General features: G+C 41.7%; 1 protein-coding gene across 1 annotated transcript in view; it reads left to right on the forward strand.

The window, feature by feature from the left end:
• Positions 1 to 2,425: 2,425 nt before the first annotated feature.
• LOC119795966 (seizure 6-like protein) overlaps positions 2,426 to 18,030 on the forward strand; it is a 199,611-nt gene continuing 184,006 nt past the window's right edge. The window contains exon 1 of the mRNA XM_038304232.1: positions 2,426 to 2,708. Within this exon, the coding sequence (XP_038160160.1) occupies positions 2,618 to 2,708 (91 nt within the window). The 5' untranslated portion in view covers positions 2,426 to 2,617. The remainder of the gene's footprint in view (positions 2,709 to 18,030) is intronic.

Genomic DNA, 18,030 nt, shown 5'->3' on the forward strand with positions numbered 1-18,030 from the left:
TGGGGGGCCAGTAAGGCTGGCAGAGGGAAGCACCAGGCCGCTTGTGTCCAGGCTACCGTCATCGGGTCGGCCGCTCCATCCCCCGCCGGCTCGGTTCGATGCCCGGTGTGTTTCGACTACATGCTGCACTGCAGTCGACCAAAATCCCGAGGGATTTTGAAATTCACCCCTGACATTTTTTCAGGTATGAAAAGTAGGACATGTCTGGGAAAAAGAGGACGTCTGGTCACTCTACCATATCAACAATCTGTTGTTTCAGTGAGTGAGTGCTTGTTGCTATGACGCATCTTTACTCAGCAGCTTCATTGGTTGTAAACCAACCAATCAGCTCACAGCTCATCTAAATATTCATGAGCATACCATAAATGGAAGAAAACCTGTCGTTTCATTCTAGGGCTTATAACCAGGCTTGCATTAGGGCTCATAGAACAGCAAATATGCCATTTTCAGCCCAACCAATGTTACTCACCCTCTTCAGAGACCGTAATGGACCAGCACCAAATACCCTATACCAGGAGTCTTCAACGCTTTTCAGGCCAAGCACCCTGTAGCGACTATCAACCACCCTTTTGTCGCTTGTGGTTCCAGGGAATCTGGAATTTAACGCGCTTAAAAGAGGATGTCGAAACCAGGATATAAGGTATGGGCGTTCCCATTTATTGAAGTACGTTTGTATATGAACAAACTTTCCAAACAATCCGAGTGGCGGTCTTTACAACAACTGAGATGGACAGGTAATTATGGAGAATGTGAATATAACAGAATTTAACCAGAGGACGCAGGCTATTGTGTGCCAAAGAAAGCGGTAAAAACCGTATGACCTCCCGTCACCCAAAACCCTTTCTGCCCTCTCTGTAATGATCTCAGAATGTAGGACCCAGAATTCGAAGCGAGACAGGCAGTGGGAAAGTTTGAAGCGTTTATCAACAGACATGTGCGCGGGGCTGCTCGTCTGCTGCGGGACGGATCTCTGCAGAAATGGTAGAATACAGGTCAGTGACTGGATGTGGAGCTGAATGCGACTTGGAGCAAAGTCACTGACCTGATTCAAAGTTCAGTCCGTTCGCGGAGGTTTGACCGCAGTTGCGGCGGGCGACGCCCCCAGAGTTCCTAGAGAGCGAGCAGCAGACGCCGAGCAGCAACAGAGTCCAGAAGGGAAATCCAAGGCCGAAGTCAGAAGACAGTTCCAGGTTCAGAAGCCGGTAGAATCCAGGATCAGACCGGACAAACAGAGCAGACAGGGGCAAGGCAAAAACTCGAAATCCTCTGGACAGAAAACTGGTCACTATCAGGAAAACAGGCAGACTACAGAAAGCTAGGGAACGTATCACAAAAACACACGAATAACCTGGCACTGATGGGAGGCAAGCACACAACTTAAATAGTAGAGGAACCAGGTGGAAATGATCGGCGATAATCAGCCGCAGAACCAATTAGGCAGGGAGCAAGGAGCAACGGAAAAAACCAAACCATCAGCGCCAAGATCATGACACTCTCATGTCTTACCTATAAAGCCTTCCCCTCCACACTGCCACCAGTGGTAGAGCAGAAATAAGGTCACCACCACCTAAAACAAATAACCCAGAAACAAACCATACCTAAACACCAACAACTATAAATGGCTCCTACAGACCCCAAAATGATGGCGAGATGAAGCGGGGACCCCCTAATTATATATATATTGTATGAAATTGTGTTCTATCAAACTGGTCCTATAGTCACTCTATTACAGATGGAGTCATGTAACGAAAGTAATTTCACCCTGGAATTATTAAAGTATTTCTGATTCTGATTCCTCATTGATGGGGCAGGTGTTATGGATGAAACGGTGCCCAGCTTGAAAAAGAGCTCCTGTCCATCTTCTGCCTCCATTTATCTGTTTACTACAGTGTTTTCAAATGTTAATGTGGATTTAAAGACATTTCAATTAGTGGAAATGTAATAAAAAAAGTCTCATCAAACCAAAACTTTCAAAACCTCCATGCAGTACCTCTGTGGAACCCCTAGGGGTCGTGGACCCTCTGTTGAAGAACTCTGCCCTATATAACCATTCTCTGAGTCCTTTAAGTTCGCTTATACCTCCAGCCGGCCCTGCTCCTTGCGCTCAGTATAAATGAACCTGCAGGATATTCAGTCTTTCCAATATTAAAGTGTCTGCAGTGGAATCCCACAGTGAAATATAACCAGCCTACTCAAAAAGATTACCAGCTTAGGATGAGAAAAGCTCCCAACTCAACCCATCCATCCCCTCATCCCTCTTGCAGATCTTCACACCATTTCTATCTTATATAAGGGTGCCTTCACTGCAGCCTGACTCACACACACTGTAAAACAAAGTTTCATTATCATTAGGGTCACATTGTGTGTGACTGTCTGTGTGAGCGGGAGAGGGAGGGAGGGAGGCTTATGACTGAGAATGTGAGAGAGGACAGCAGGGGAGGACAGATGGGAGGCAGAAAGCAGGAGGTGCTGCTTGCAGTCAGGAAGATGCTGCTGTGACATGCGGACCTAGTCTGACGCCAGCGGCTCTCCCTGAAAGCCTGACCGCAGACACAGTGTGCTTTTTCTCCTTCCTCTCCCCGCCTCGCTGCTCTACTCCGGTCCGGTTTGTTTCGCGATGCCTCCGGCCGCTCGCTCGCTCCCACTGCGCGGCTCCTTCCCTGCGGTTCTGTGGATGTGGCTGCTGTGGAGCAGCGTCTCAGCAGGAGGTAAGGAGCGCATCTTCTCCTCTTGCTTTCAGTTGTCACTGTTTTTATTTCACTTTTAACTCCTACATCTGACGGAGAACAGCTGGAGTTCAGTTTTTCTCAACTCGTTGTCTTTCTGTGTTTTTATTTCTGGGCTTCCCTGAGTCTGAAGCGGCGCTTTGAAGTCCTGGAATAAACGCAGGTTATTTCCAGCATCTCACACCAACCACTGATTTTTATCTATTTATTTCTTCTTGGCACGGCAGTCCGGGCTGTGCGCGCGCGCTTCTTATGCCGAGCGGATCGGAGCCCACTCGTGTGCGTGGGAGCCTCGATCAGGGTGAATGCAGAGGAAGAGATCACCTGTCACTGGCGCTGCGGTTAGACTGTCAGTCTGAGCATCAGCTGGAGAAATAAACAATAGGAAGGAATGTTAGAATGAGAGAAGATCCAGGGAAGAAGAAGTGGATGTAAACAGATCAGCTTCCTCTCATTTGTTTGTTTGGATGGAGGTTTTTTGTTTTTTTTTGCTTTCTGGCACACGACCTTGCTGATGTGATGAGGGTTACATTCATATTCCACATGTTTTAAAAGCTTTCATCTTTGATATTAATATTCCAAAAAAGAAAAAAAAGGATTTTGTTGAATTCAACCAAAGCATAAAATGTTAATATTTTAAAAAGCTCCCTCTGCTGAGCTCAGTCTGTCCCTCTGATCAAAATAACTTCATACACTTTTGGTTTTGGCTCAGTTCTGGAGGAAAGCAGTAAGAAAAGTGTTTATTTGCTTTGTGATGCATGATCATGTTGCAGTTTGTTTTTATTCACTGGCTTCTTTCAGCAAGTTGACTTGATTTTCCTCCCCAATCAGAGTCAGAGAACTTATTCTACTCTGCTAGTTGCTGATGGACCTAAGGGGGGATTTACCAATGCAAGGCAGTTGCCTAGGGCCCCGAGTTCCTGGTTACCCCTATGTCATCAGAACGCCACCATATTGGATCAGTCTTTTTGCTGCACATGTTCAGAAAGGTCCAGACAGCAGCAAACCATTTGAAAACAAACAATACGAAGAACAGTGTTGCCAAGTTTGCGCTTTAGTTGCTATATTTATTGACTTTTCAGACCCCTCTAGCACTTTGATTTCAAAAAAGCACCTAGCGCCAATTCTACTGCTTTTTTTCTGCTACTGGAGACTTTGGCGACAACATCTAAAAGCAGCGAACTCTGCTCTCCAGAGCGAGTAGATTGGTAACCCCGCCTCCTGCTCTCCTCTATCTTGTCTGCTGTCATGATTCATGCAGATATTATTTCATCCAAATGAAAAATGGAGAACAGATAAGCAGATCATGGCTTGTCTACAGTGAAAAGAAGGACTGGGTTATTTACTTTGCCGTTGCCTTTTTGGAAACACAGGAAGGAGCAATCAGCGAAGTTAGAATAGGCTTAGTAATTGGAAAAAATCTATTAATTCTTGTGAGACAGCATGAAAAGTCATCTGAGTACAAAACAGATGGGAAAACAAGAAGAAAATGGACGAGAAAAAAGGGACAAAACCTAGAACAGATAATGGACGTCTATTCTATTAACTTTTCTATGTCTGTAAAATGATCCTGTTTTATTTGTTGTCTTCTCAATTCAGAGGCCCCCGTGCCTGTCTTTGCCAAGGGCCCAACATTTCCTAAATCCGCTCCTGGATGGACCATTAGTTGAATTCACGCATTAGGAATGTAGAACCATAGGCAGGGCTGCTGGAAGTACTTTTGAACACTTTTGTTTGTTTTTTTTTGGATAAAAGACTTATGAGCCTATAGGCCTATTTAAATTACAATAAAAATATATAATTAAATAAACTGAGATTCACTACTTTGCAAGGGTTTAGGTTTGATTTCAACTTTGGTAGGGACGCTATTGGTCTTAAGTTTGAGTGGTCGGATGTCCGGAATTACTCAAGAATTACATTATTAACCTTTAACACGTTAGTATGCTTACAATTTTTGGTGAGAGAAAAACATCATTTAAGTCTTTTTAACAAAATAAAATCGAGGCCGACCATGATGTATATCTGGATGTGCATGCACAGGACGGATCATGCCTCCGGGACGATCAGGTAGTGGTAACGCTGCTTTTTTTATACTTGACATGAGCACCGGAGAGCATTTTGCTCAAAGAAAAAAAAAATCTGTATTTCTTGCTACATTTAGTGGTTCTTATGCCTGCACGGCCTCAAAGGGTCATCAAATAATGAAAAGAGTAATAGCAAAGAACTATTGATAAAAAGGAAACATTTTCTTTTCCAGTAGCTAAGAATCAGACTGTTTGATAGCTTACAGTCTTTGATTGTCCATTTTCCCAGCAGTCTGCAGAACTCCTGTCTGACTCAGACTATTAAGTTTTATAAAGAAAAAATAAGGTTTTTGTTGATAAAATGTATTATAGTTCATTGGTTACTTACATTTCTCAAGTTCCACAAATCAAACCTCTCTCTCCTGCTTCTTTACAGAACGGCAATCAGCAACTTTCTCCAGTTTTAGCGAATATAATGTTTTTTTTAATATTTGGGACTAGTTTCACAGCCTAATATTAATTGTAGTAACCGCAGTATTCTAATGTGAATACAATCTAAATTTTGAGCTCCAAACACGCACTCACATGCACACATTAGAAAATAGCTAATCAGGAAGGGATAAGGCAGAACTTAAGGCAAACAGTGCAGCACAGTTACATGCGCTGCTAAGTTAAAGGGACAGGAGAGACCGGGCAGGAAGTCAGACGCAGCAGCAGCAGCTACCAGGCAGCGAAGCTGCGAGAGGAAAAGAAGCAACTGCTGCAAAACTGCTTAATTTTAAATTTTAATCATGTTATTCAGGGACAAGTAGGTCTGTTCAAAATGTTGGCAGGGAAAGATCCCTATGGTCGCTATGCAAACCTACACCCATGCTTTATAGTCATATACAATTATTGCACGCAACCAGGGTCTGTAACACAGACATCATCAGTTCTCCGGTGAATATATGTGCTATTAATTAAACTTCACAATAGGGCTTGGGATCTGCGTTGCATTGTGGGACGTGGCGGCCATATTGAGGGCTACACGAACGTAAAAATAGCTCTGATACAACGTTGTTGTTGTTGAAAGAAGAGACATAGAAGTAGAGAGAAAAAAGATGTTAAAATCCCAAAAAGGATCTTGAATTTACCGGGACACATTAAATAGAGAAGCCACGGACCGGTATGTTGACAAAATCAGCATTATTAATAATTTGGATCCATATGAAGTTCCAAACAATGAGTGGAGCACCGATGAGTGAGCGCCTATACTTCAAAACAGTTCCCAAGCTACAAGTCCTTGGAGTCTCATGTGCAGTTCATGAATGGATGGGTTCAGGAGCTGCAGATCATAAAGCCAGCAAACAGTGGGAACACAGTAATCTGTACAAAGGTAAGCTGTGCTTGGACGGGCTCTGGAACCTGCTAGTTTAGTAACTGCTAACCGTTAGTGCTAACAACCACTCATGTATGTAATGTACTTTTAACTAGCTGCTATGTGTTTCAAAGGTATAGTTAGTAACGTTAACTGCCAACCCTTCCTAAACCCTCCAGGTTTCTCACGTATTTGAGCCTTTTCCTGCTGCCGATTTTATTATTTTCCCAACTTTGAAGGAAAGAAACAATGTAGGCAATAAAATAAAACTGTGCATCTTTAACTTACCTGAATGAAAATGCAGGGAACACACTCTCAATGACATTGGAATACTGTGGAAAGTTATGTTCGGTCGTCTTACAGCCGCGATCCAAGCTAGCCGACGACTATTTATCTCTGACGCTTGGTCTCCATGGTTACGCCTCCAGGCAGGAAAGCGGTGGAAAGTTAACCCATTTTCTATGTTGTTCCCATGGCGATCATGTGTTGCGCTGTTACAGCCCACAATACAGCAACGGTTTACCATGGTTGAAATCAAGTTAAGGTGAAATTAATCAAATTAAAACACGGCTGAGAGGGAGTACAGTATGCGGTAGTCATAGGTAGTAGTCTGAGCAGCGGTAAAAGAGGCATTCAAGATGGCGGCGACGCAAAGTGCTTACGTCATGACGACCAAGCCCTGTAACACTATAACAATTTAGATTTGGTCATCTGGCATGAACCTGAACACTTTGTTTTTAAGTCCAACATCATTGGACTGTTCTCCACATCCATTATACAAAGAACACAAGATCAAAATAACACTATAAAATACCATGTTACCTTAAACTGTATAAATAGATATGAAAGTGAGCAGCGGCACCATGCTCTCACTTTGAGCTACAGGTAGGATGCCCTGCCTGGTTACAGGTGTCCAAATGTTCAGGTGCGCTCTGAGGCTGTGGAGATAAAGTCTCTCATAAGTGGACAAATCCGAAATGCATTACAGTGCCATATTTCTACCTCATGTTTCTGCATTAGACTATGTAAATTTACTAGTCCGCTGCCGCGAGCTGAATACTATGCTCTTCCTTGCTTGACGTTGCCATGACAACGTAACTTCCATGAATTTGTGTTGATTAGGGCTCAAAATACTCTAATTCAAATCCAAATTCACGTAACAGTGAAATACAAAATATCAAAATAATTTTCAAAAATATTCATAAGTATTTTATCAATTGTGCAAAGTATTTTTAATACATTTTATTTAATCTCCCTTTCACCACTAGGGGTGCTGCAGCACCGCCAGCATCCCCACTTCCCATGGCCATGTATAGGAGTCAGGTCAGCTGTTGTCTTGGCATAGAGTGATCATTGCAGAAGAGCAATCCAATCTGACATTTGATGGGGAAAAATGAAACTTTCTGACTGTTTAAATTAAGAACAATAAAATAATATTGCATAAGGTGTATTTTACTAATTGGTTAATTCAAGCCAAAGAACAGCTTTCTATTTTCTGCATTGATCCACTCAGTAAACAAATGTTATAACGGATTTAAGTGCAGTATTGTTGTTTTAAATTGTTTTTTTTTTTACATTGAAAAAATAAATCATCTTCTGAGAAAGATGAGGTGTGTAAATTTTATCATATATTCACTTCAGCTGACAGACAAAATGAGAAAAGGGAAAATACTGCAGCACATCAGGAAAGCAGGATTTATTTTTTCAAGATTGTTTTTGTAAAATAAATAAAAAAATGAAATAAGGTTTATGTCCGCAACTAAATTTTAACTTAATGCTTTGTATCATAACCTTTGCTGACAATGACAGAGGTCAAAGGTTTCCTGTCAGTCTTCACCAGATCTGTAGCTGGTATTTTGGCCCATTCCTCCATCAGATCTCCTCTAGAGCAGTGATGTTTTGGAGCTGTTGCTGGGCAACACAGATTTTCAACTCCCTCCATAAATGTTCTATGGCGTTGATGTCCAGAGACAAGCTGGGCCACTGCGGTACCTTGACATGCTTTTTACAAAGTAAAAAAATGGTGAGTTTGTGATCATTGGCTTGCTGGGAAACCCAGCTATGCTCCATCTTCAATGGTTTTACTGATGGAAGGAGGTTTGGCTTAAAAGCTCACCATGCATGCTCCGCTCATTCTTTATTTAACAAGGATTAGTTGTCTTGTTCCCTTGGAAGAAAAAAAGTGCAAAGCATGATGCTTCCACCCCCATGCTCCAAAATTAGAGATGGTCTTCTTGGGATGCAGCTCAGCATTCTTCTTCTTCAGTTTGTGCCAAAAAGTTTTATTTTAGTTTTATCTGTTCACATTATGTTCTCCCAATCCTCTTCTGGATCGTCCATCTGCTCTCTGGCAAGCTTCAGACGGGTCTGAACCCGTTCTGTCTGAAGCAGGAGGACACATCTGGCTCTGCAGGATGGGAGTCCTTCTGGGTATAGTGTGTTACTGATGGTAGCCTTTGTTCCTTTGCTCCCAGCTCTCTGCAGGTCATTCATCAGGTTCCTCACTGTAGTTTGGGGATTTTTGCTCACTGTTCTCATGATCTCTTTTACATCAAGGGATGAGATCCTGCTCTGAGCACCAGGGGGATTATTCATGGACTTGTTTGTCTTTCATTTTCTTCCGAATGCTCCCACAGTTGGTTTAATAACATTGAGCTGCTCACCTGCCGTAGAGTCACTCTTGCCAGCCTGGTGCAGGTCTTCTGGTGTCCTTTGGCATCGCCTTGGTCTTGGTTGGGTTTTGTAGTCTGACTGTTTGAGGCTTTGGACGGGTGTCTTTTAAAGGAGAAGTCTGGTCACATTCAGAATACAAGCTTCTGAAAGTACTTTAAATATGAAATAATTACATACTGTTCAATAAATGATAAGTGTTTTTAATTAAGACTAATTTTCTTTTGAATGTGCTTTACTGGAGGCATCCATGTTTGTCAAAGAACACTACTGCCACCTACCGGTTTGTGACGTCACGGTGCGGTATCGGCTATTGATCAAGTCCCAGTGCTGTATCTGGTGTTTGTCACAACGCGCTATTATCCAAGTCATCTTGAAAACATTCTTCTTCCAAATGTTGGCTACATATTACCTGTTTTTTCTCTGGCCAGAAGTTCGATGGCAAATCCTCCCTCTTCAAGTTGGCAATTAAATGACAAACCCGTCCGTGGAGGATCAGGAATCAAAAAGGTAAAATAACTAACTTTTATTCACTTTTACCCGATGTATTCCAACATCCAGCTGCCATGCACATGGGCATTGTCAGTTTCACTATAGCTCTGGTGAATTTCAATGGTGAATTCCTCTGGAAATCTTCAATAATTGTTGTTGATTGCAGATGTGTCTAGTAGTTCCCATTGATTTTGCTTGTAAAGCGGGGAGAATGGCGCTAGGCTTACCGCACCGTGACGTCACTGCTGGAAGATGGCAGGAGGGAGGGGTTACTATATTTGGGCAAAAATGGCCGCTCCCAAATTCAGTGATCGTGAAGCAAAATAGTCTTTTTTACTGATTAATGCTAAACACATTACATCACAGTGAACTTCTTAGTTTTAGGACTAGATAATGATCCATTGTTTACTCCTTGCTGACCAGTGTGTTTTGTATTTGTTGAATTTTCTATTTATTACCATGCGCCAGTTTCAGGCATCAACAGGGCCAGCTGCGGGTCCTGATGCATTTATCGTTGTTTGTTGTAAAGTTTAATTTGAAATCTGTATGAACTGAGCCAGCTTCACCAACAGATCAATTTACTCTGTAGTCAATTATGAATGCCCAATTCTAGCATTTCATGTTAAGATGACATGTGTTAAAGACCGGCACACTAAAAATAAACTGAATAATTTTGTCAATTAAGGTGGATGTTTTTGTTTAAGTACAAAAAACCTGAAAACTTTACCTAGTAAAACAATTTCCCTTTGCAGTAAAATTGGACTTAACCATAACCCTACTTAACCAGTTTTCATAGTTCGACAAGTTGGAAAGAGGAGAGCAGAGTGGCCTTTAAATCAGGCACATGTATTAATCTTCATAGGGTGGAAAATGTCCACTTACCAGAAACTCCACTCAGAGCAAAAAAGTGTTCAACAACTGGAACCGGGAGAGACAAGATGGCGGAAATAACTCAAAGAAGTACCTTTAGGAGTTTGTGAACTGTCACTGGGAACGTAGCAGTAGTCTTCCTAAAATAACTATGGCACATGCATGTGTAAATTGTCAATCATTCGGGTCAAGACAACCACAAGACAGCCTTAAATTGGAAGGTAACGAGACTTGTGCTTAGATTTTTTGACACATATCCAAGAGTTCTGTCTGCTCTCACTAGAGCGATCTGTAGCTGGAGCACTGATGATTTTAAGAAGCTCCTCTAAGGAAATTTAAAATCAGATCCGAAAAAAAGACCCACCCGTCGTCGGGTAAATTGGAGTCAGTTGTTATGAATGGGTTATGTGTTTGGCCATTTAGCCATCAGGATTGTGCTTGTGTTATTTCTTTGGAATGTGTTCTAGGACTGAATTGTAGATGCTTGGAAGCTAATACCACAACCCTCCCCCTTTGTTTAGTTATTTTTTCCCCCGTTTAACAGAGATGGCTTCCTTCACCCTTCTTTTTGTTGTTTCTCTCCTCTCTGTCCAAAATCTGTACATTTTGGTTGTCAAAGGTGTGTCCGTTGTTCTTGAGGTGCAAGATTACAGCTGAATCCTACCCAAAGCTGCTTGCTGCCTTGTGTTTGTATACAGTAGTTGGTTTTTCTCACCAGTTTATTTGAGTGTGTTGTTGGGTTTGAAATTAGCAGGATTGTGAAACAGTGTACAGTATATATATGTTCACCGCTGCTTATTTTGTTCCTTCGAGGTTCTGTTTGCATCAGTACTACTGTGGTTTATTCTTTATGCAATATCTCAAAGCTGTATTGAACCTAAACTCTTTTGTGTTTAATGAATTGCCATCATTCTGTTATTTTTTTATTCTAAACCGGGTTAAAAAGCTCTCAAACAGCCATCAAACGCAACTTGTCTTGTCTTTGGAGTGGGACGAAATGTAAGTAAGACAATTTCCCCTTGTAGTAAAAAGGGAAATAAAACACTTAAGTTTTCATAGTTGGACAAGTTGGAGAGATCAGAGTGGCCTTTAAATCAGGCAGACATATTAACCTATATAGGCTGGAAAATGGCCACTTACCAGAAACTCCACTAAGAGCAAAACTTGGAACCGTGAGAGAGAAGATGGTGAAAGAACTCAAGATTATATTGGCACAAAGCTAATGTACAGTATAAGTAAAAAATAACTTACTACAGGTGGGAAGTAACCAGTTGCAGTTAGCTGAGTAACAGTTTAAAGAAGTACCTTTAGGAGTTTGTGTACTTTACGGTACATTTTCCTTTTAATCAAAGAATATTCTTGTGAAAGTATCTCTGCTCTTACTTGCATTTAGCGGTTGCTCTACCATGAAACAGTGGATAATGTCCATGGAAGTTCATCCTCTCTGACATAATTTCCTACTGTGAAGATCGGCTTTATCAGTTTATGCTGAACATTGATTTATAAATATGTTATGTTGAAATTTTTCATTATAAAATCATGTTATTTAGTTGCGGTTATTACCAGTCTTTTGTACTTTAAAATATCAGAATTTGCACTTTCTGCCTGTCGGATTACATTATATTACACATTAATCAGATGTTTATTAACCATTTTATTAAGTACATTTTTATTCTTCCGTAAGAATTTTCTTTGGAAGATTGCTTCCTTAAAAAATGATAAGGCACTGTTACATTTAGTTGAGAAAAATTTTGGGATTTTATACCCGCCTCTGCAACTTGCCAGCCCATTGTTTAACGTTAAAATTATAACTTTGCCCAACTCTAGCAGGATTTTTTTCTGAAACGGTTTGGACTGATGGGTCAGTGTTTAATTAAAGATAAAAAAGATAAAAATAGTTGAAATGTGATCTGTCTGATCTATATGATCTGGTGAACTGTAAAGTGCCTTGAGATGACATGTGTTGTGAATTGGCGCTATTGAGATAAACTGAATTGAATTGACATGTTTACATGCATTACCTATTGTGATGATCGGCTTTATGAGTTTATGCAGCTTGTCTTCTTTGCTTTTAGGTTATACTCTTATTGAACATATGATCCCATGTGACATGGGATGTAACCAGTACTCGAGTTTAGGGGGGATGGCATCTCCCTTCTTAAAAAAAAATCTTAAAAATTATCCCCCTTCTTAAATGACCATCCCCTGTGACATTTTATTACTGAATGTGTAAAATTCCTACTCTATATTAACAGTAATGGCAATAATATTGCTCTATCAACATTTGGCGGGCTGTGGGCGTACAAGTAGCTGAGCAAAATAAATAAAATCAAAGAAATGGCCCACCATGACTATGAAGCTGATCCCAGTGGGAAATTAGTCCCTAACTTTGTAGGGGCATTGATAGCCATGCTAACTATGTAGGGGCAGTGATAGCCGTGCTAACTATGTAGGGGCATTGATAGCCATGCTAACTATGTAGGGACTGTGATAGCCATGCTAACTATGTAGTGGCAGTGATAGCCGTGCTAACTATGTAGGGGCATTGATAGCCATGCTAACTATGTAGGGACTGTGATAGCCATGCTAACTATGTAGGGGCAGTGATAGCCATGCTAACTATGTAGGGGCATTGATAGCCATGCTAACTATGTAGGGACTGTGATAGCCATGCTAACTATGTAGGGGCCTTGATAGCCATGCTAACTATGTAGGGACTGTGATAGCCATGCTAACTATGTAGGGGCATTGATAGCCATGCTAACTATGTAGGGGCGGTGATAGCCATGCTAACTATGTAGGGGCATTGATAGCCATGCTAACTATGTAGGGGCAGTGATAGCCATGCTAACTATGTAGGGGCGGTGATAGCCATGCTAACTATGTAGGGACTGTGATAGCCATGCTAACTATGTAGGGACAGTGATAGCCATGCTAACTATGTATGGGCATTGATAGCCATGCTAACTATGTAGGGGCATTGGTAGCCATGCTAACTATGTAGGGACAGTGATAGCCATGCTAACTATGTAGGGACAGTGATAGCCATGATAACTATGTAGGGGCAGTGATAGCCATGCTAACTATGTAGGGGCAGTGATAGCCATGCTAACTATGAAGGGGCAGTGATAGCCATGCTAACTATGTAGGGACAGTGATAGCCATGCTAACTATGTAGGGACAGTGATAGCCATGCTAACTATGTAGGGGCAGTGATGGCCATGCTAACTATGTAGGGGCAGTGATAGCCATGCTAACTATGTAGGGACAGTGATAGCAATGGTAACTATGTAGGGACAGTGATAGCCATGCTAACTATATAGGTGCAGTGATAGCCATGCTAACTATGTAGGGCCAGTGATAGCCATGCTAACTATGTAGGGGCAGTGATAGCCATGATAACTATGTAGGGACAGTGATAGCCATGCTAAAAATGTAGGGGCAGTGATAGCCATGCTAACTATATAGGTGCAGTGATAGCCATGCTAACTATGTAGGGGCAGTGATGGCCATGCTAACTATGTAGGGACAGTGATAGCCATGCTAACAATGTAGGGGCAGTGATAGCCATGCTAACTATATAGGTGCAGTGATAGCCATGCTAACTATGTAGGGCCAGTGATAGCCATGCTAACTATGTAGGGGCAGTGATAGTCATGCTAACTATGTAGGGGCAGTGATAGCATGCCAGTCCAGGGACTGACTGCAGCTCTACTGTAAGGTCCCTTGGTCAAGGTCAATGACCAGCGTATCTGACATATAACAACCATACAATGCATATTGCTTTAGGTTAATAGACTATGTTAATTAGGCTATGTATGCTTAAAAAAAAAAATCCACTATCGGTCTTATTTTTTTTAAAACTAGACTACTGGATGTAACTTTGATTGAATGAATTAATTTTGTTGAAAGGCCTGCTGCCTCTTAGAGCTTAGAAATTAATGGTCAAATCATATTGGAGGTGTTTTATTTGTAAGTCAATATCATTATCAAACATTAGATGGGCAGATAAATATGGAATCACAGATTTGAGAACAGAACTGAATGGAAAATGTATGGGGGACACTTTGTGATATCAGCCAATATCTTATCGTCATCTAAACAGATGGTAATGGGATAGAGGCAGTGATTTACACTCTGTAACAGGACTTTATAAAGCTGTGAACTCTTAAACCATCTCAGCTGCTTTCAGTTGATGACGCAGAAATGTTTTAAGGTTTCAGCTGAGAAATTATCACCATTTTCTCCTCCACTATGTTTGTGAACACAGTTCGAGTTGATGCATGCACTGAGTCGCTGCATCTTGCTCTACATCACTGCTTTCATCTTACCACCGGCGTCTTAATGAGCTCCTTCAGCAGAGAGCTGATGTCACGGAGCAGGCTCAGGAACGTTTGTTAATATGTTGTCGTGAGTGTGTCCAGGCATGAAGTTCTGCTGGGTCGTTGGAGATGCTGATTTCTTAGGGTTGGAGCGATAATCTCATAAAAAAGACAGCTTGATGGGTGAGTGGAGAATTCAGAGCTCTGAATGAAGAAGAGCCGCCTACAGTTTGGATCCACTGAGCAAAACTTACCAATGTAATCCGTCATTCTCATCTCATCACCTCCGCTCTCTGCTCTTCAGCTTCCTCCCCGTGGTTTTTATCATCCTCCCCGCTCCCTTCTTCTTCTGCGAGCGAGCTGAGAGAAAAATAGAACTGAGAGGAAGACAGAGGAAATCGTCTCTTCTGCTCGAATAACCAGAGCCTCATTACGCAACCAGATCCTTAGGCTTCAAACTTTTTGAGACTATTGTGCCAAGTAAGCATCAGAGAGGGGCTCCGAGTGAGGCACATAGACAGAGTTGTTAAAGAAAGATGAAGGAAAGGTTTGGGGGAGGGAGAAAAAAGGAAGCACAACTCTGCAATCTGTTGCTGCGGATACCGTGTTCAAATCACTAAGTTGAAGTATGCATGCAGTGCAGTCAAATATCCACACTCATATGTTTTTTTTTTTAGTGTTTGTAATAAAACAACACATTAACAGTAAAATTCTGGTGTTAAAAAATCGGAGTCAACATATTTTACTCTAAATAGGGTATTCCTGAGCTATCTCTATAGTTATGCTGCTATAGGCTTAGACTTCTGGAGGACATAGGGACCCCTATTTCATCATTCTGCTTCATGCTATCTCTATTCTCCCACTCTGCAGAATCTGTTAGTTCAATCTCTAACGTTCTGCTCTCTCTGTTTTTTTCTCATAGTAGCTTCAACTCGTCTGTTTCTGTTTGGCTGTGACTCCATCCTGGAGAAAAATATCAGCTGCATTGTTGCCATCAACACCTTTGTTTATAGATGTTGGGAGATCTGCCTATTTTTCAGTGTAGTCCTGTTTCTCTGACTGCGTCTAACTGGATGTGTTCTCTTAATCCTCTGACATGGGAGCTGGCTCGAAGCTCGTCTGCCTGGCTGAGTATTTCTGTATCTCTGCTTTTGTCTCCTTGAACCCCAGTCGGCCTCAGCAGATGGCCGCTCACAATGAGCCTGGTTCTGCTGGAGGTTTCTTCCTGTTAAAAGCGAGTTTTTCCTCTCCACTGTTGCTACAAGCATGCTTAGTGTGAGGGATTTGCCTTCGAGTCAATGAGTTGGTTTTCCTTAGATAGAAAACTTTGAATCAATTTGACTGTATGATCTTTTGAACTGTAAAGTGATGACATGTGTTGTGAATTGGGCTGTATAAAAAAACCTGAATTGAAATATACTTTAAACTACCTCGACAGGAAGTCATCCCTTTAGTTATGTAGAAAAAAGCTATTTAAGGTCAGATGACCATGTGCTTCAAAAAACAACAAAAAGTAAGTGATTTATTTGTTTTATTTGTACATGACTAAAGGGCTGCACGCCTGGTGACGGATAAACAGGTATTAACTATGGGTATGCTGGTCTGACGGGGTATGTTTATCTGATGGAACACCGGATTCGTTTCCCAGCCCGGGGTCTTTCTGCATTGAGTTTGCATGTTCTCCCTGAGCATGTGTGGGTTCTCTCCGGGTACTCTGACTTCCTCCCTGGGTCCAAAAACATGACTGTTAGGTTCATTGGCTTTTCTAAATTCTCCGGTGTTCTCAGGTGTGAGTGTGTGCGTGAATGGTTGTTTGTCCTGTTTGTCTCTGTGTTGCCCTGTGACGGACTGGCGACCTGTCCAGGGTGGACCTCGCCTGTAAACAGCTGGAGATAGACACCAGCACCCCTTGCGACACAGCTAGGGATAAGCGTAACAGAAAAAGGATGGATGCTACCCTTTGAAATAGCCCCTTTTATTTTAGGGTATGGAAAGAGGAGGCAAATCCTTATTTTAAACTACAAAATACAGTAGCCAAGAGAAAGACACCAGATTAATAATCCTTAAAATAGAGGTTATAAATGGGAAAGAAGGTTATTAAAGATATGGTAGGTAGATGTGTGGTCCTGTATGTTTAAGATGCTTCCCTAGTTTGGGAGATATAAATTCAAGAGCTGTCTCCTAACAGTTCTGTGTATATTAATGATAACAAAGACTCAATCAATCATTATTTCTGCTACGGTGGAGTAGAAGCATGAATAAAATACAGATTGAAGGACTGGAGTTTGCCACCCTTTTGACATTTTGCAAGTTTCAAACCATAAATGATGAAGATTGTGTTTCTCTGTCAGATAAAATAATGATAAAAAAAAAACCTCCAAAGTTAATATTTATAGTATTATTATATGTTTGAAAGGGCATAAATACATTTTTCACTTAGATTAATGGATGGATGGGTGGATGGATGGATGGATGGATGGACGGACGGACGGACAAACGGATGGATGGATGCATGGAAGGATGATGGATGGATGATGGATGGATGTATTGATTATGGATGTATGGATTGATGATGGATGAATGCATGGAAGGATGATTGAAGTATTGATGGATGGATGGATGGATGGATGGATGGAGAGTGGATGATGGATGGATGGATGGATGGATGGATGGATGGATGGAGAGTGGATGATGGATGGATGGATGGATGGATGGATGGATGGAGAGTGGATGATGGATAGATGGATGGATGGATGATGAATTAATAATGGATGGACGGATGGATTGATGATGGGTGGATGGAGAGTGGATGGAGAGTGGATGATGGATGGATGGATGGATGGATGGAATGATCAGTAATGCATGGTTGAATGGATAGATGATGAATGGATTGATGATGAATTAATGATGGATGGATGGATGATGGATGGATGGATGATGAATTAATGATGGATGGACGGATGGATTAATGATGGATGGATGGATGGATTAATGATGGATGGATGGATGGATGGATGATGGATGGATGGATGATGAATTAATGATGGATGGACGGATGGATTAATGATGGATGGACGGATGGATTGATGATGGATGGATGGATGGATGGATGATGGATGGATGGATGATGAATTAATGATGGATGGACGGATGGATTGATGATGGGTGGATGGATGGATGGATGGATGATGGAGGGATGGATGGATGGATGATGAATTAATGATGGATGGACAGATGGATCAATGATGGATGGATGGATGGATGATGGATGATGAATTAATGATGGATGGACGGATGGATGGATGGATGGATGGATTGATGATGGGTGGATGGAGAGTGGATGGAGAGTGGATGGATGGATGGATGGATGGATGGATGGAATGATCAGTAATGCATGGTTGAATGGATAGATGATGAATGGATGGATGATGAATTAATGATGGATGGATGGATGGATGGATGGATGGATGGAGAGTTGATGATGGATGGATGATGGATGGATGGATGGATGGATGGATGGAGAGTGGATGATGGATGGATGGATGGATGGAGAGTTGATGATGGATGGA

The sequence above is a fragment of the Cyprinodon tularosa genome, unplaced genomic scaffold (assembly GCF_016077235.1).
Source record: "Cyprinodon tularosa strain WSP-4 unplaced genomic scaffold, ASM1607723v1 ctg529, whole genome shotgun sequence".
NCBI lineage: Eukaryota > Metazoa > Chordata > Actinopteri > Cyprinodontiformes > Cyprinodontidae > Cyprinodon > Cyprinodon tularosa.